The 20,445-nt window shown below is 35.6% G+C and overlaps 2 protein-coding genes across 3 annotated transcripts; both read left to right on the top strand.

The window, feature by feature from the left end:
- The first annotated feature begins 2,520 nt into the window (after positions 1-2,520).
- On the top strand, positions 2,521-12,685 carry LOC112462510. Of its 2 annotated transcripts, none has more exons than XM_025028318.1 (6): positions 2,521-2,885; positions 2,981-3,147; positions 6,339-6,792; positions 7,158-7,414; positions 7,836-8,376; positions 9,979-12,685. In XM_025028318.1, exons 2-6 carry the CDS (start codon positions 2,983-2,985, stop codon positions 10,389-10,391), a joined length of 1,830 nt encoding a protein of 609 aa, XP_024884086.1. In that variant the 5' UTR covers positions 2,521-2,885; positions 2,981-2,982; the 3' UTR covers positions 10,392-12,685. The 2 variants fall into 2 exon arrangements, with proteins under 2 accessions (XP_024884086.1, XP_024884085.1); XM_025028317.1 differs by having other exon boundaries at positions 2,522-2,885; positions 2,977-3,147.
- Positions 12,686-12,994: 309 nt separating this feature from the next.
- Positions 12,995-15,618, top strand: LOC112462522 (DNA primase small subunit). The gene is made up of 7 exons (XM_025028342.1): positions 12,995-13,429; positions 13,533-13,683; positions 14,184-14,359; positions 14,441-14,639; positions 14,718-14,928; positions 15,011-15,404; positions 15,498-15,618. Exons 1-7 carry the CDS (start codon positions 13,333-13,335, stop codon positions 15,521-15,523), a joined length of 1,254 nt encoding a protein of 417 aa, XP_024884110.1. The 5' UTR covers positions 12,995-13,332; the 3' UTR covers positions 15,524-15,618.
- Positions 15,619-20,445: the final 4,827 nt, after the last annotated feature.

The raw sequence follows: 20,445 nt of genomic DNA, 5'->3' as shown, positions 1-20,445 counted from the left end.
TGACGACTGACGTTGATGTAGTATCTTTTGTAAGTACTTCTTTCTGACCTTTTACTCTGTCAAGTTAATAATATATACTTAATACATTCGGAACGCATCAACCTTGAAATCAAAAAGATAACTTCTGTCATACAATTCGAAAAGTTGGTTGAATGCATTATTTTGTTTTACTATGAATTCGCAATCGAATATAAAATTGTTTTAAATTAATAATAAAAAAAATCTATATAGTTGAAAAAAATTCAAATTTCGATACTGCATGCACTGGTATGTACACGGATGGAGAGAAAGAGAGAATGCATTTTGTTTTATGACGCAATCCCATCGTTTGCCGGCAGTGATGATACGATTTTCCGAGTGGAAACGTGAAAACAAGTTTTATATAAATTCGAAGTTTCGCGCAATCACGTGATTCTTTAAGCACGGAAATATGAAATCTTTCACGCAAACCCTTTCGCCAAATAAAATTTGCCAACGAAAAGTCGGCAATCTAAATGATGTAATAATAGACAGTTGTTCAAAGTTAAAAATAGTTTGCCCCGTTGTTAATTTACGTTAATTTGAACAGGGAGAGGCCCGAGTGGACATACCCGTATTGCAGTTGGAACTGGTCCATTACCGCTTCTATATCAACAAAACACGTGACATTGAAATTTGTTTTCTTGGTGCCCTCGTCGCAGTAATTGTTATTGAAGGTCCGAGTTCAGATTCCTTCTCGAAGCCTATCTGGCCAATTTTAGGCGACGCAGGTGTCGAAGAATAAATAATGGTCCTTTTCCAGGAAGTGAGTGAACGCAAATGAATCTCCGTAGATAGATGTTCTGTTTGTCCATGATGTATTCACTCTAGTTATTTGTTCCAAGCCGGAGCGGTGCGTGTCGAGCTCGCAGCCAACTTTTATATATACACCAGGCTCGGTTCCCTAGATGTACTGATATACAGGGGCCACAGGGGGTCTGTTTTCTATGGTAAAGGTTCTTTGGTAGGAGTTCGATTGACCACGTTGCGATTAGAGAAATAGAGACCCTATAATAAGGGTCTAAGCAGAATGGCTGACTTATAATTTTAAGACACTGCTTTATGCTTTAAATCTTTGTATTTAGTAACGCAAAATGTCTTATTGTGTCTCAAGTCTTAAACGAGTGTACGAAGTATCAACATTTGTAAGACACGAGGCAGTATTGTGCGTTGCTAAAAAACAAAGATTTAAAAGGCATAAAACATTAATTGTCTTAAAATTATAAGTCAGTCATTCTGTTCTAGGCCCTCGTGTCCACGATGCTAGAAATCGCTCCGAGATCTCGGACAGAGAAAGAATTAACCAATCGCAATGGTCAATTGTCGAATTGTTGAAATGTGATTGGTCAATTTTTTCTCCGTCCAAGATCTTGGAGCGATTTCTAGTTTTGTCAAAGCAAGAGAAATAGAAAGAGAGATAGAGAAAGAGAAAGCGATATATGAATGTATATCCTTTTCTCTCGCAGGATTTTGATAGAACTGGCCTTACGGCCAGTCTCTTATTATAGGGTCTCTAGTTGCGATTGACCGCAGCCACTCACAACGACCGGTGCCTAGAGTTTTTCCACTGGACCAGCTCTGTGAGTGGGCTGTGATAAAATCGCAACGTGGTTCATCGGATCTTTACCGTTTTCTATTGCTGAACTGACTGCACTAGTTCAGAGTTTTTATCTTTTTCCATCCAATCTGGAGTAAAAAAAGGCCTGTTCGTTTTAGCTGAACTTCTCGCACAGTTCATCTTTTCTCCTTTTCTCTCCAACGCGAAAAGAAAAGAGGAAAGATGAACTGTGCGAGAAGTTCAGCTAAAACGAACAGGCCTATATACACAGATTTTTATACTGCTACTAGCTCGTTATAATTTCATTAAAAACGCTGTAATCGGCCGGATTTCCGGATTCAATCACGATACTTTTCAACAAAATGGCCACTTCAGGAGAACAAACTTTTGAATTGTTGTCTTATCAACACTCCACGTTGATTTTGGTTCTTTTGGAAACGATCTTTTTGAAATTACAAACATTTTATTTGACTATTTTGTTTAAATAAAGTTACTATAGGTATACAGCAAGGAATTTCACAAATTGTTGAATTATATTTATAAATACTATAGTTCCTCAAATAAGAATATCTATAATAAATTTCATAATTAGAGCAATTAAGTATTACAATACTATATAATAATAAAATAAATATTAAATAAGAAAACTCGCTGCGTACATAGGTTGATAGCATTACGTTTTTTGCAGGTGGATCATATCAAACGGATATTTGGGAAAAAATATACATTTGGACCATTCGAAATATGCGTGTATCGCGACTACGTAATTTATCGCGACTGAGCTCAAGAGCCCCATTCCGTATACTAATTAGCAGGTCTCCATTTCAAGTTACACAAATTCCTGTAAAGTCAGCCATCTTAAACGTGGTACCTTATCGATGCTCTTATTTGTGATATACGTATGACACATATACCGTACTTGTATACATATATATTTATCAATGAGACTCTATGCCACCGTGCCACGTTGGCGGTTTAGCGCTGCGCGCTATCCTCATAGAAGAGGCGTTGTTCCGTCAATTTACCGTATTGATATTCCCGAATATCCGAGAATGTGAAAGCGTAGAAGCGTTGACCAAGTGTTGAAGGTGCATTCGAGCGCTTAAAACGAAGTCTCGGCGATTCGAGGATTTCGAGGTGTGCGTTCGGCTACAGGGTGGGGCGAGATTAAAAGCGAGGAACCGGGCCTGGGCTGCCCGAGTGCCTGCTTCGCTGGCGGACTCCCTGTGCGACCCTCGATCGGCGATGATCGCACGTAATGTTGAGTGCTGACCAGTGCTGACCGACCACCGATCCCGATTGTTTAATTGTTAGTGCGGTTTGTTTTTGACAGCGGCGGTAGGCGCGGTGGCGAGCGCGCGACGGTTGTGCCTAATTGTAAAAAAATTTTTCTATGTTAGACAGTGATGTCGTCAGACATGAACCTGTTTGATTTCCTGGACGACACGTTTCTCAAGGGGGACGTTAAAAATGAGCTGTTTGTGGATCACAACTTGTCCGAATTGAGCTCGCTGGAGATCGGCCACCACCTCATCGAAGATGTGGACCATAACTATGGTGACGTCATCACGGTGAGTCCCGGATCTCCCGCAATTCCACCCGCAAGTTTCCGTCGTGCGCTTACCAAGCGCTACGCGCGATTGGCACGTGGGTTCGGCATATTTTTATCCGCACGGATCCAACGCGTCATTTCTCGCGATGCTGAAGGGAGATACTTTCGTTCCGAGATGTTTAATTCCGAAATTTATCGAATTGATAATCTATTAAAAGTCCAAGTATTACACTGTCCATTAATAATGTGTGACATATTGAACTCTACTTAAATACAATTGATAGGGTGACATGATTGGTGATACAATATTAGAAAGATTATAGTATCGCTATAGCATAGAGACAGTCTATTTGATATAAATTCTCGCAATCTTATTACTCGAGGTGTGTTTAGTTCTATAAAATTTGTGTGGCTTTTTTTACCATTTACATAATCCATGAAAGAGCGACTTGTTTAATCTTATGGCATTAAAATTAGTTTACGTAGGACATTCCATATGGTGGAATGGTGATTTACTTTCTGACCAGATGCATATTTTGCAACAGCGTTTTGTTTGATTAAACGATATACGTTGTTGAAGCGAGAAGAGATGATATTTACTGTTGCATGACTCAACTCCACGAGGTCGATAATCAGAATTGTCAAGGATGAATTGTGTCAGCTCGTGTCACATCCTCGTCTGGATTAAACGGTGCTAAAAATCTTGAATTTCGTTGAGAATTAATATCTAGAAAGTCTCAATGACGATATTTCGTCGCATTCCATTTCTTATCTGGTTCACTCGAGCTTCTTGTAATAACTCTGACAAATTAGCTGTGAATTTAAGAGACCTACTTACATATACTTTCAATAAAACTAAAGCAGAGCACACACATATATACATAAATATGTATAAGGCTTGTTCTTTTTAGCTGAACTTCTTGCACGGTTCATCTTTTCTCTTTTTCTATCCAACATGAAAAGAAAAAGAGAAAAGATGAACTGTGCAAGAAGTTCAGTTAAAAAAAACAGGCCTATAGAAGCTCATTGAAATAAAGATAAATTTTAACGCTTTGTCAAATAAATTAACTACCGATTACATTTGAATGATCCTTTTATGTTCTATTACAATGTAACGAGAGCACGTGTGCCTGTTCAAGAAACAAATAATACTCTAGCATTAGTTATTTCAGTCCATAATATGGTCAGCAATGATTGCAATTGCTCGCAAATCGTAATTTTAATCATCTTTGCAGCGACAACTCTGTTCATTATCAAAAGCTGCGTATGTATTTTATCGATAAAGCTTGGCATACGTGAAATTTAATTTCATATTAACATATGGTGTACAAAACGCCATGTGCTCTTGTGCACGCAGACAAGAATGGAATTCCTTATCTATTTGTTTATATTTATATTTGTCTGTTATTCCATATCGTTTTTATCTCATTACTGCAGTCGAGCTACACTTTGAGCGATCTATAATTTTTATCAGAATTTAGAACTTTCGAACTTTATTCATAATTTTATATATTGCAAATATACATTCTGACGTATACTTTGTATATGTGTCTTAATTCTTCAAATATTTTTTCTCTTTATATTACAGGGCACAGAAAATCGTGAATAAAATTCTGTCAGGGATTATAGGCGCATCGTGTAGGGTTTAAAGGCTTCACACCGTCAGGTTTATCATTTAAAATCGCCAAATCGCACGGAGGATAACGTTAATATGAAACGTTCTTTCAAAAACTAGGTCGTAGAGTCTTTGTCGAGAATTATTCAAGAGATAACGTTAATATACGGAGGATGTATATCTCTCTTTTGTCAGTGGCACGCTTTTAACATATGGTGCGCCGACTACCCACGTGGTCTCGCGTTTAACCTCAGTCTCAAGTCGCTGAAACTGAGTATCACACAAGTTGTATCTATATCTGATTGTATCTATTCCGATTACCCGGCCGATGATTAGTCAAACGATTTGAAATGCGTTTTTTTTTTATTTATTGCGTACATAATAAACATAATTGAATGTTCGAAATGCGTCGGCACGTGGCGAATGCGTCATCCGCCGTTCCATGTCTGAAACGTACTACGCAAATACATTTAACGATAGCGTGATTATCTGCACAATTAATATTAATTATTTACGCGTGAAGCCCTTTTTTATCGGTTTTTTTTTCTTCGTACACGATCGCTTCCTAGTAATATTCGTATAAAAATATCGAATAATTTTCAAGTATTTTCTATTTTAATGTCGTGATGCGTTAATGTATTTATGATCGATTAATCGGATCAGATCTCTTTCGGTTTCTTTTTGAGTTTCGTTCGAACCAGAAACTCGAGAAGCCGGTCTCTTCACGCGGCGAATGACCTTTGAACGGATACCGTTATGTTACGGAATTCTTCGTAACCGCAAGTCTTAACTCTCCAGCTTGGCGCACTCACCGATATAAATTTATATTTTTACAATTCTTTATCTTTCTATAATTATATATTATCGTTGTTAATCTTACGTTACTCGCCTGTTTTTTTTTTAAACGTAGTTATTGGCATAGGATGCATTTTATTCATTTCAACATTATATTTCAATTTTCATTGTTCTGTTTGACGATTTACAATTAAAAAAAGGATTGATAATATTCTATGTATCTTTTAGATAAAGATAAGCGCAAAAGTTATCGTTTAATTGTTGGCAATTTGTGCGCAGTATTCGATCGATAAAATTTGATTCTGTGAATTTAATACATTTCGAAGACTGGGATGTATTTTATACCTCGTGCGAGTAACGTAGGATTGATAAAATCGAAGACAATAATGAAATCGTACGCGTTGTTCTTAAGATACACGTCGGATAGCAAATTTATTGCATTGAGATTTGATAAGAGGAGGAACATTTTGTCTTTCTTCAAAAAAATATTCTTTTGATAAGCTCGATATCTCGTTTCACTGCACGTCTACCAATATTTAACGATAATACGCATTCGGCAAATGAGATGCAAATGCGTCGTATTGATTTCGATTACATAAGCCAGATTTTATTTTGCATCCTTCTTTCTCGATTTATCTTAATTTTATGTTAACGCACAAAAAAAAGAAAATATACGGGTGGTTTAGCGGCTGATAAATAACTTGTCGAATTTCTAAATTTTGCACTGATCCGGTGTAGTATACATAAAATCTGTTGTTGAAAGATTAAGACACGGACACGACGTTTGTGTGATATTCCAGGCAGAAGAATGCCCGACGAATTCCGACGACCTGCTTGCCTCGATCTTGAAGATGGAGGATCCACATCTCGATTTCAACTTGATCGGGAAGGATCTGGAAACGATCGCATCCTCTTCGTCGGACAGCGGGCTCTCCAGCGCGCTGAGTCTTTCCTACGAACAGCAATTGAGTCCGTTTCTGACGAGGACGGACAATAATGAGGAAGAGGAGATCGGGAATTCGGACCTGAACAGTCCACAAAATTTTGTGGATTTTGAACCTGCGGCCAGTCCGTCTTTAGGTAGTGTAGATAGTCCAATCAGATCTGTCATGAGCTCGAATATCGGCTCGCCGACCACCGACCTGGCCGAAGAGATGGATTACGAGCAATCTTTAGTTGCCATTGTAACGCCAAACAATACTACGCCGAGCTTGGGCACTACTATCGCTACGGAGCAACCGGTAGTTGATATTGGTAAGATTATCTTATCACGTTCAGGGACATATGTAAATACCTATGATATGTAATAATATGATATACTAAACGCAGGGCTACGGGAAATGTTATTGAATAACGTGTTATTATATATCCTGACTAACATGATGCAATTTTAGTTTCGATAACATGTTCGCGTCTCATAAATTACGATACACACTTATCACATGTACTTGCTATTGATTTGAAGCTTCCCATCACTTGGCAATCAATATAAAAAATCAATTTTAAAAACGGATTATTTTTCTTTTCTAATATGGAAGTTCTCTCCGCATAAAAGTTCAACCTGCAATATGAGAAGATATACGAGGTTCTCATATGATATGAGGTATATGATTATACAGATCCAGCACCTAAACAACAGCAACCTACGCCGCAAGAGAATGCCGTAAATATTCGCAATCTATGTAACGGAAAGCGAAATATTCGACAATTGATACGCGTCACTCCAATGGGCTCCGGTAATCCGCGGTCTATCCTATTGCCAGTGAGTCTGAAGGATATGAAGGAAGTCCGAACTATCAAGATCATGACGACACCAGCAAAAAATTTGAAAGGCTTCAAGATCAATCAAGCAAACATAATCAACAAACCTATTCAGGTACGCGATATGCAATATAATATCTAAATAAACTCTTCGATGAAAAGATTTATTTACGCATGTATTTAAATGTATCGGTGTATCGTTTTTACAATTATACTTTAAATTTTCTTATAACAAATTGAATCTAAAGTTAAATAAAGGATGTAGTATTGCCATTCGTCTGGTTGGTCTGGTTTGTCGAAATTTAATTTGTAAAAAGCACAATTTTCAATTTTGCTTATAACCCAGAAATAACTCGATACTTTAACACTAAGAAGAAATTAAAAGAAATTATAAAATTGTATTAAAGAATTTGTTATTGAAAAAGTGATGTCAAAATATTGTTATATTCATTAAAACACTAATTATAGTTATAATACAAAGATGTTATATTGTAGATAATGATACATATTAACGACTGTTTTCATGTTATAATTAGATGACTATCAAACAAGAGGACTCCAATAGCGACAAAGGTTGCAATTCCAGTGATGAAGTGACGTCGGAAACTGACTCGACTTATCCACGACTAAAGTTGAATGCCGAGGAAAAGCGATTATTGCAAAAAGAGGGTATCACATTGCCCAGTCATTATCCGTTGACAAAGCACGAGGAGCGTGAATTGAAGAGAATCAGACGCAAGATTCGTAATAAGATATCCGCGCAGGATTCCCGCAAGAGGAAAAAAGAGTACGTGGATGGCTTGGAAGATCGCGTGAAACAGTGTACAGAGGAGAATATAACGTTGCTGAAACGAATCAAAGCCTTACAATCGCAAAATCAAAGTTTGGCTGGCCAGTTAAAGAGACTGCAAGCGCTCATACAGAAGGGCAACAAGAGCGCCCAACCGGCAACTTGTCTGATGGTCTTGCTGCTTTCGTTAGCTCTCGTCGCTTTACCGAATTTGCGACCACATTCCAACAATAACAGTAACGATTTAACACAAGAGCAGGAGCAACCAGAAAAAACATCACTCGCGGGTACGTTCTGTCATTCTTTTATTAGAAGACTCTTTCTTATATGAAAAGTTTGAATCACAATAAATTAACTTTCAATAAAGTTAAATGGAATAAGTGTTATGTAATATAAGTGACCATGAACATAATCTTAACAAGATACAATGACATAATATTTAGACCCGAGATTCAATAGAAACCTAAGAGTATCAACGTTTATAAATACCTTTTGATAATGTTCAAAATCTTTTTATGCTTATCCTTCATATTATCATTATTTACACAGACTGTAAAACAGACCAAGCGTCAACAATGACATTAATAAGTCGTAGGCAGTGATAAGAATATATGTAAGATTTTACGTAACACGCAGTAGAAAATGTAATTAATTGTAATTTAAGATTTTTTACATTAAATTATAATTGTGAATTTAAAGATATTTAATAAGATATTTAAAGATATTTAAATTTTGGTGCTGCATTACTATTGATTATTATTTGAAAAAATACTTTTACTTGTACAGATTTCATTTTCTTAAGAAAATTGATTTTTCGTGGTATTGAACTGTGTACACAGCAAATTCCATTTGACAAATAATGATCTCGAATTTCGTCGCAGTTGCACATTGCAAAATAACTGACGCACGTGGTATTTAGATTGTCTAAATTCAGCAGGAAACCGTTCAACGAGTTCATTAACAGATTTGAAAGTGATATTTCGTTTTGTATAATTCGCAAAAAATTAATTTTTTCCGAATTTAAATAATATGCATGTGTAGAAATTAGGACAGAATATGATATAAATATATATAAATTAAAAAGAGAAAATCGGAGAAGCGAGAATTTGAGTAAAAGAGAAAAGAATCGGCTGTTTTAAATTCTAAAAAAATGTAACCCTTCGAACGTGTCATCTTGTTTACAAAATTAATAATAAGAGACCTATATACGTGCGAGAACAGTGAAAACTGTAACACGCTTATGGGATCGTTAAAAAGTAGTCTTACTACTTTCTAAAAGGGGAAAGAAAAACACTGATCCTTTCACTGATTCGTTTATTATTGAGACAATTCTGTTTTCGCGTAACTTGTGTATAGAATCCCTATTGGAATAAACTTTTTTTTTTTTAAATAAAGCATAGCTTTTTCGTTTTATAAAAAATATTTTAAATAACATTTTATAATTTTCAGCGATAAACTATATGTATAAGAAAGTTCTTATATTTTTTATGATATCGTTGACATCAATGCTATATTTCTTAATTAAATAAAAGAATAGATATAAAAGAAAATAAATTATTTAATTTCTTTCGTAATTTGATTCCTACGAGTGATATTAATTATATGCTTACTATCTTTCGTTTTTGTAATAGTAATGATCTCCACCGTACGTCACGATTTTATAATAACATGAGAATATATTTAATGTTTCAAAACATATAAAAAATTTTGATTCTAAAACACAAAAGTAATCATTCACGTGCTCTTGTGCGACAGACTGTAGAATAGATTCGAAATATTTAATGAATGTATCTGCTGATGTATGTAGTTGCTGATGGAATCATAGCGTAAACTATATCACAATAATCATAGCCGAGCCATATTCTACGAGACAATAATTTTAATTTTAGGTCGCTCGAGAACTTTGTTATATACGAAGCAGCTAATGGACGAAGAACTACAGCAATACGGCGAGGAGTTGTTACAGGAGGTCGAAGGTCTTCTAGATCACGATTACAGCCCGGTAATTCAGATGCCTCTGTACAAACGTCCCCGTATTGACAGCGAACCTACTCCTAAGTACGTCTCTTCCGTAAACCATGTGGGAGGAACGCTTGGCTTAAAACCAGATCTTGCCATCTCAAAGACGAAGAAACAGTATATCGAACCACCGCTGGACGACACATGGCCACCGCCGAATCCAGGCGGACAGAGGACGGTCAAAGTCGATAAGCTCGAAGCTCTTACTAACGAGCTCAAGATCAACATCTCTGATACCGAAGGCACCAGGACAGTTCTTGTCAAGATGCCTCGTGACAAGTAAAACGGAATGTGTATGTTTATCTTTTTTTTCTGCAGCGATAAAGTAGTATCTTTTTTAGTTTCGGAATTTACAATGATTAGAAATATATTTTACAGCGAAATATTTTACAATTTTCGCCGGGGTTTTAAAGTGTTATTGATGATTAAGTTCCATTAAAACGTTTTTATATCTAAAACACGACCATGTTCGACGATTATGTTTTAGAGATGCAACGGTTGTGCAATTATAAAATATAAAATTTTTGCGAATAAGTAGTACCTATACACCTGGATAACCATCATTTTTCAAAAGCCAATTATTCGATCGTATTTTCTAAATGTAGCCAATACATTTTTCAGCAGACATCGAATTATCGATCTATTAACAATGCTAGAAATTTTTGGTCATGGTTCTTAGAGCTGACCTTTTATCTTGATGATTGGCTTTTTCAGCCAATTGGTCGGGCCTTTCTTTTTTATCTTTTTCCAATTGGTCGAATACCTTTTTTCTAGTGCCATTGGTCGCCATGGCTTGCTGCGGTATACACGTATGCGCCTAAATGAATTACCTAGAAAATAAGCAAAAAAATTATCGTTAGTAATTACCGTTAGTAATTACCATTAGTAATTTTTTTGCTTATTTTCTAGGTACTTCATTTAGGTGCATACGTGTACCGCAGCAAGCCATGGCGACCAATGGCAGTAAATTTTTGGTCATGGTTTTTAGAGCTGACCTTTTATCTTGATGATTGGCTTTTTCAGCCAATTGGTCGGGCCTTTCTTTTTTATCTTTTTCCAATTGGTCGAAAACCTTAAAAATTAACAAAATTGAATAAATTGGCTGAAAAAGCCAATCATCAAGATAAAAGGTCAGCTCTAAGAACCATGACCAAAAATTTCTAGCATTTAATTGAACAATGTTAAGCTGTTGTTACTAGAAATAGTGGCTGAAGGAGAGAATACTTTATGTGTAAAATTCTCTAAGAACTTTTACGGATTAGACAATATTAAATATTTACTTATTTATATGAAGAGCAGTATAAATACACTATTATTCTTACAATTTTATGATTATAATTATCGATGTTTGAAAATAGTTATATACATAGGGAACTTTTTGTAAATAATTAAATATACACATATACACATAAAATTTATATAGATATTATTGCTTCAATGTTAAACGACAACTGGAATAAATATATGTCTAATTAATAGAAATGTAAAACAGATTTAAGTAATTTACGATTAGATGTATATAAATATATCCACATATATGATTAACCCTTGTCATGAAAAATAATAAACCCATAATAATATGATATGTTAATCACTCTTGGCATGATATATTAATCGTACAATTGTCAACAGTTCTAATGATCTCGGTCTTTGATTTCTATTAATCCTTAAATTCTCGGTTTTACATACGCTTGATTTAACATTGTTTAATTGAGGCTTTTTTATCTCCTAACATATTCATACACTTTTTTCTATCTTATATGAATAATGCCAGTATTTTTTTAATAACTGAAAGAAAAAAAGATGGTTGATATTATCGAAAAATTGTATGCGTGTGTCTTTGCGTACATGAGTGTATGTGTGTGTGTGTCAATCACGCTTCTATATGTGATATTGATATCCTTTTAAAAAATGTTTAGCATAATGCAGCATAAGTGGCATTATTTTATATATGCGATAGTTGTATAAGCTACCCATGCAAATGAAAGATTATGGGAAATGACAAGAAATGGATCATCTAATCTCCAATGATTTTGCAAGTAGCTGATATTGATGGCGAGCAAGAACTTTTTTCGCCGAAAAGACTGTATTATAAGTAAAGTATATATTGAAGTAAATATCGAGGTGTGAAGTATAGACGTTTTATTCCAAATTCGTGAAATATCTCATTTGCCTAGCATACAAAACTATTGAATAAGAGTTTTTTTTTCTATTAGAATAAGTAAAGAGATAAATCACGAACTACTTTTCATATATGTATATGCTTGACAGTATATGAAATGCATGAAAGTGTAGATAAAATATGTTATTGATGCATGACAAGTCATTTTGTAATAACTTGTACTTATACGCTTGCTCAGAAATATCGACAAGAAATCAATTGATCATGTTCATGTTCATACAAGAATATAAATCTTGATAATTCTGTTCATTTCTGAGTATAGTATATAGCTATATTTTTATATACATGTAGAAAATATAAAATGGTCTATGTAAACATACTAAAATCACTATATTATAAACTTTATTCAATGTACGTGTATCGATATCAATAAATAAAATGTTTATGCGTGAAAAGTTATGCGTCATGTTCGTAGCATTAGTCTTTTATGTAGAAGTTAAATTGTCATTAATGACTAAATTAATGGTATAATTTGAATAAATTATATCATAAAAGTAGGGAGGGCATAGTACTTTTTTGTGCTCTCCACACAAACATCTATTACAGTTTGTACTGTAATTCGACGGTTCCACGAATACTGTCTGTTCTTTTTCGAAGAACTTCTTGAACTGGGTGCACATTGGTGCAACAAGTTAGAGTGAAACAGAACGTACTTGTCTCACTCTTAACTCGTCGAAAAAGAACAAACTTCTATACTTAACCTAATCCGAAAGCAATTGTATGAACTTCGCGCCATTTCTCTGTTGTGATCGATTCCGCGTGTTTCTGGTTTCTGTGTTTAAACTTCGTGCGTTGAAACGGGTTTATACATTATTCCAACGTTGATGTATACAATATTATTTCAGTATATTTAACGAGCAGAAAATCTGCAGTAAGAAATAGCAGATTTCGAAGTTGCACGTGCATAACCTTATACGTTCGAGTTTAAATAACATTAGAGCAAGAGACTCTGTGCTATATGACCTAAAGGGCTAGTCAAAAGCGCCTAAAACTCACCCTTGGGCTAGAGGAAACTTGAAGGAAAGAAGTTAATTACATTAAAATGGGTGACATTTCGGATTTGCTTGACTTATTACCAGTCTATTACTCAAGATTGTTTCCCTTCGCCGACTATCATAGGTGGCTGAGTTATGGAAATGGTAAGAGTAAGATTTTTATTTTTCCTTTGCTCGTATTTAATATATATATATTTAATGCACCGTATCTAACAATGTCATATCATTTTTTAATTCTTCCTTTCAGTGGGTACTTTTAGCAAGAGAGAATTCTCGTTCACTCTCTCAGACGACATTTACATACGCTACCAGTCTTTCAACGATCAGAAGGCACTGTCGGATGAGATTAAAAGATTGCTGCCGCATAAAATAGATATAGGAGCAGTTTATAACTCTCAGTAAAGTATATCACAATTTACTGTACAAAGATTGTCGTATTTCTTCTCAGTAATGGATTCTCTTGTAAGATCAGGATTTATTTCTGGTTTATGGTCTTTGATTTTGAAATTTTTAATCTTCATCTTTATTTCTTTAAGTAATTCTAAGCGGTATGTTTCAATGATCTGATATATCGCTACGGTAGACTTTATTCCTAAAATGTTAGCAGTTTGCCAGCAGATTTGAACAGAATATTGAGCATAACATAGGTGTGACGCAGACAGAGACAGGGAGACATTAATAATTACACTATTAATTAAATCTATTTTAAAACAGAATGCTAAATAGTAAAAATGATTGGAAAAAAGTTTAATAATTATCAGTTTAAATCTATATTTCATAAAAAATGTGATGTCAGCTTTAATTTTTATATGTCATAAGAGATATTAGTATAAAAAGTAATAAAATTTTTAAAGAAATAAGGCGTAATGAATAAAATTGAGAGTTTATATATTTTTAGGCCGAAAGATCAAAGAAGAGGCCCAAATTTTCAGCCAGTAGAGAGAGAATTGGTGTTTGATATAGACATGACTGATTACGATGAAGTAAGAACATGTTGCAAGGGAACAGACATTTGCGGCAAGTGTTGGAAATTCATGTCACTTGCTTGTAAGATATTAGACAACGCATTGAGATGTAAGTATGTATTTATGTCACTATACTGCCTGTAACGCCAGTGAATATTCTGAAGTAACTGAGTGTAATTTACCTTTACAGTGGATTTTGGATACAAACATATTTTATGGGTATTCTCTGGCAGAAGAGGTATTCATTGCTGGGTATGTGACTCCACAGCCCGCACCTTGTCAGGACAAGTACGAGCGGCGGTTGCCGAATATTTACAGATTATAGGCGGAGGTGAATTTATGAAGAAGAAGGTACATCTCACTGGCGATAAAATTCACCATTCCATCAAGTAGGTCTACATATCGTTCACAATAATAATAATTTAAATAGAAATCGGTAATATATGGAGAGATGATATATGTTACAGGCGTGCTCTGGATATAATCGATCCTGTTTTCATTGAAATGTGCGTCAGAGAGCAAAACATGTTGGGCACGGAAGAAGCAATCGAAAAGTTCCTTCCGATATTGCCTACTGACGAAGATAGACAGGAAGTAAAGGTGTTGTTCGGTAAAGAAAATACCAGTGAAGCAAGGTGGAACGCATTTATACAGTACATCGAATCTAAACGGACAGGGGTACGATTATATCGGAACGATTCTAATTCATTATCGCATTTTAATTTGGAACATCGAAATTACTTAATTTATTTAATTTCAGGGCGACCGAAAATGGTATTTGTACCGTCACTTGATCGAAGAGATAAAATTACAATACTCGTATCCAAGATTAGACATAAATGTCAGCAAAGGCTTAAATCACTTATTGAAATCGCCTTTTTGCATCCATCCGAAAACTGGCAAAGTTTGTATACCGTTCAACGCGAGTGCGGTGGATAAATTTGATCCTGATAAGGTGCCTACAATAATGACGCTGATAGGTGAGATCAATGCGTACGATGTGAAGGACAAGGCTGAAGAAGAGACATACGACTTAAACAAAAAACGAATTAAAGATTACAAGAAAACGAGCTTGAACAAGTCACTGCACGTTTTTCAAGAATTCTTGCGACACTTGGAGGCTGAGCGACGGGAACAGAGATTAAAAGGAAAAAGTAAGCGCGCCATAATTAGCGAAATCAGTTTTTGTATAAATTTTGTATAATTAACGATCCTAACTTCTATCGTAATTTCATGTTTGCTTTCAGTTTCAGCCGACAGTATGGAATTTTAAGATATCTCACAACGATAAGAAACTACTTCTAAAAGTTGTTATATTCGAGGTAATAATATTATTTATAATGCTTTAAATATATTTTCATAGAAATAAAAAAGGTACATTTTTTTAAATCTCCAAATCCAGCATTTCCATTTTTACATATCATATATAGTCTCTCGCGATAAGTTGCCAGATAGTACTCCTACAGTGTGGGGCAAGAGAGGGACGGGTACGCTGCTCGAAATCTGGATAGCGATTGAACAAAAATCGAGACTTTCGAATTTTTCCCGCGAAACCGAAACGCTCGTTTTTTAAAAGTCACTTAGATGCGCATTAATGAGATTTCTCCTCGATCGTGAGACGTTTACTCCACTTCTCGGATCAACGAGATGAAATTTCGGGCGCACGGACAAAAGCGACTCGCTCTTTCACGTGAATCACCGTGAAATTCCTTCGCCCGGTGGCTCCTCGGTCCCGTTAAATCGGATGCACGTGTTATGCTAATTGGTTAATATAAGCCAAGTTAATTGCTTCAACTTGCCTTGTTCTCACGAAGGCGTATTTGGCCACGCCAGTTTTTAATTATGTCGAGATTATGGGCCATATGCTTTTATCATGTGGCTTTATATGGAATGTTAAAGCGGAATGGAGAAATAGTGAAATTCTTTCTTTCTCCGCTCTTCGTCGCAGGATTTAAATAATTAAAAGTGAAAACGGCGTGTCTATTTGATAGCGATCCGAATATATGAATAATAAATAATATGTATAATTTATTTATATTTTTACTATCGGCAATATGTAATTATTTCTATTTTCGTTGTGATTATAAGTTATTATATTTCCATAATGTTTCTATATTGTACATACATACTCGAAAACTGTTGAAAGAGTTTGGGAGGTGATCGATATACAATCAATTTAAAGGAAAAGATCCAAGACTAATATAGTGTGTAATGTTCATTGACATATTTAATAAAAGATGCCTGATCAACGTAGGTCGAAGCACGCCAGATATAGACATTTTCAGGTTTTGGTAATATAAGTAATTAATTTGCGTTTTACATTTAACGCAAATTTTGGATTTATATTATTCTATCTTTTATGCAAATCAATTCTGATCATTCCGCATGTAAAAGCATTAGATTCATCGAATAGTGACTATCTCGTGAAATATATCACATCGGCGATGTTCCGAATATTCTGCTGCAAAATTATAAAATATATTAGCAAAGCGGAAATAAACAGAACCAGAACAAGTTCGATTTGTGTGAAAAAAAAGTCCTAAAACGGATTTGCGCAAAAATGCAAGCAAATCACTGATATTACCAAAACCGAATATCGTTTCATTTTGATCATGATTTCATGTTTAATCCTTCAACAACTCACGCTGATTAAGCATTTTTTTTTTACTCTTCTTAGTGAACACTATACGTCTCGGATCCTTTTTTTTAATATCCTACGTACGTCGGCAATCCAGCCCGTTAACAGGACATCAATATATACATGTATACACGTGCGCATTTTTTGTTGGCCCAATTATCAGGCTGTGCAAAACGTGCAAGTATGCTGTATCAATGAACCACTATGATGCCGATATGTTTTTTTTCCGTCTGACTACGAAGTTTCATAGACCGTTTCACGGTCGAAGCGTGGCTGAGAGAAGAAACGCATGCGGCACGGGCTCGCTTGCTGCTCGTTAACGGCGCTGTTAAAAAAATTAAGTAGTTTATAGTTATATCAATATCTTTCCTAATTAAAGTAGTCCTCATTTAGAAATTTATAAAATATTTTTGATCGATCATGTCATTACTCGATAAAACATTTTTTATATAAATTATATGAATAGTGATAAACGCACTCTCGATAAGTCTTAAAATTCAACAAGCGATCAGAACTCAATGAATCCGGATCTCTTGCGTGCAATCGATATTTAAATTATAACACGTGTGGCGGCAATTTGTTTCTCTCTTTTTTTCTCTTCATCATCACGAAACGCGCCCGTGCGTGCGCGCGTGTAGAGAAAAACGCGTGCACGCTGGTCGATTTGAAATATCCTGCAACGCCAGACTGCGCTTCCACAATGCGGAACGTCGAGTGTATCTCTTCAAGTGTAGTTTATACTTTTAAGGATTACAATTTGCTGACGCGCCTTTCGATAATTAAATGGTCCCCGTAATTATATAAATTCGTGTGCGGAGGCGGTATCGCGAGAGCGTAATACGATTACGATACCGCCTCCGTGAATGAACGCGTTGGAAAATAAATATAAATGATATTATTGCGTGCACACACCTACGTGGTAAAGACGGGAAAGGACATTACAGATGCGCGTTACTGCCTGTAAATGTAATTTCAGACGCTCGTAATTTTGCAGATCGCGTAATTACTGGCATCACGCAGTGATAATAAGGAGAACACGCGTTGTTACGCGTTTTTATCGCTATAAATATAGCTTTTTCTTTTTCTAGGAAATTGTCAGCCATCGTTCGCTCGTCGTTCGGAAAATGCTATATTAACTCAATTGTCGTTAACTTTTATCATCGATTTGTCGATCTAAGCAATTATGGCCGGCATTCATAGTCAGATCTTATATTTAAGACCATCTTAAGATATTATTTAAGATGGTCTTAAATATAAGATCCGACTATATGAATACCGGCTTATGATTGAATTTTAAGGTCGAAAGCGTTTTAGAAATATTTATAGTTTTGTAACATCAGTGTATAAGCTGGCCGTAATGTTTGTACGCGATTTGCTCGTTGGTCTCTCACGTTAAAATCAATTGCGCGTGAAATCCATTTTTGCTTGAAAATCATCTGGTCAATAATTCTCCGTGGCGTCAGAAATGGAACGGACAAACGATTCTTTTGGAAACGATTGTCGTTAACTTTTATCATTGATCGATTGCTTGTCGGTTTAAGGCAGTCGTGATTGAATTTTTAGATCGAGAGCGTTTTAGAAATATTTATAGAGTTGTAACATCACGTTACTATACCGGCCGTAACGTTTGCACGCGATTTGCACGTCGGTCGCTCTCGTTAAAATCAATTGCGTGTGAAATCCATTCCATTTTTGCCCGAAGACGCGGAACTTAATCTGGTTAATAATTCTCCGTGATGTCCGAAATGGAACGGACAAACGATCCTTTCGCAAACGAAACGATGTATTTCCGTACACTTTCTCCTAACTAATACGCCCGACCAGTTGCACGAATTTATAATGGATTTTTGTATACGATTTCTCTCTCGATGCCTGTTTAATGAATTTTCGTCCGACGTGCCAGTTATATCTCTAAGAGACTGAGCATAAATTACTCATACAAATTCCCAAGTTACTTCGCTTTCCGTTGATGCAGTCTATTTTTTTTTTCTAATTTAACAAGTACATTGTCGGACGAATTTCTAGTGGATTTTTGTATGAATTTATAATGGATACGATTTCTCTTTCAATGTAGCTTCTGACGTGCCAGTTATATCTTTGAAAGATTGAGCATAAACTACGCAATATAAATTCCCAAGCTACTTATTCACTCCCGTTGATGCAGTCTGTTATATATTTTGTAAAGTTACACTGTTAAACTCGTAGTGTCAAATTATATACTCCATTTGTATCATTTTTAAAACCATTCCTGTAGGTCGCCACTGCTCTTTACTCAATATATTATTAATTTAACTAAACCAATAAAGTTAAAATAATACTGTTTTGTGTTAAAATAATAAATTTTGACACACATGGTAGTTAAAAATAATAAAGTATTATTTAACTCAAAATATTGGTTTAAATTTCATCTTTTAATATTTAACAGTGTAATAAGTGCAAATTAAACATTGTTGGAGTTATATGAATTTATAATGGATTTTTGTATATATACGATTTCTCTCTCTCGATGTCTATTTAATTAATTTTCTTCCGACGAGTCATATTTCTAAGAAATTAAGCACAAATCACAAATAAAAATTCCCAAGTTACTTCGCTCCCGTTAATGCAGCCCGTTATATTTTTTCAAATTTAATAAGTGCAAATTAAAAATTTAGTCAATTTTCGCACGATAATTAAAATTCCTATAATTATTCGATGAACGCGAAGTACGGTACCATTAAAAAAGCGTATAGAGCGTTCTCACCGTGCGCCAAAACTTTCTCGAGTGGCACAACGGGAAGAGGAACGGGAACAATCGCGTTCAAAAGCGCGATACTGCGCGTGCCGCATTTTCCACGCCTGGATAATTCGATTATCCGCGTATTTGGAAAGCGGACGGATTTCGACTTCGTCCATTTGACGGTCACATCTCCGCGAGACGGTACTTGCACGTCTCTCTCATCGCGAGATATCCGCGCGTCTCGCGTATTATTTTACCGCTAGATTAAGCTGACCGACGCGAGCCGCACGGCGCGGCGACGCGACGTATATCGAATAAAATACAAATAACGTCACGCTATCCGAGTTTCACGCGAGAAACCGAGTCACTCCTGTGGCTTTTCCCGTAAATACAGCGAACTAGATTTTTCCAGATCTAGGATAGGTATGCGATCCACTGCCGGAGATCACGCGTCCGTCGCGTTGGTACACGGTCGAAAGCTGCTACGAACCGCGTGTCGTTATTATTCCGTGTCGGAGAAACGTGTAATCTGACTTTAAATGGATGTTCTTTTTTAGTTTAGACTTTAAACGGACATACGTTTGGTTTCCGCTTTAATGAATAGCTCTGGTGCGCCCGATTATTACGAATACACGCGTCCTCGTGTTTGATAAATCTCAGCGTTGATTTTCGGCGATTTATGGGAATCGATTTATGGGAAGGCGATTTACCGCGTGTATGGGAAGCCGAAGAGCATAGGTCTCATCGAATTGTGATAAAAAAATGTTGAAAACGATCTGTATTTAAATAGTTACTTAATAATTATTACTAATAGTTGTTTTAGCCTTGCTGTTTTACA

The sequence above is a fragment of the Temnothorax curvispinosus genome, unplaced genomic scaffold, assembly GCF_003070985.1.
Source record: "Temnothorax curvispinosus isolate PA1 unplaced genomic scaffold, ASM307098v1 QBEX01012496.1, whole genome shotgun sequence".
In the NCBI taxonomy this organism is placed as follows: Eukaryota; Metazoa; Arthropoda; class Insecta; order Hymenoptera; family Formicidae; genus Temnothorax; species Temnothorax curvispinosus.
This window is presented reverse-complemented; position numbering and strand designations above follow the sequence as displayed.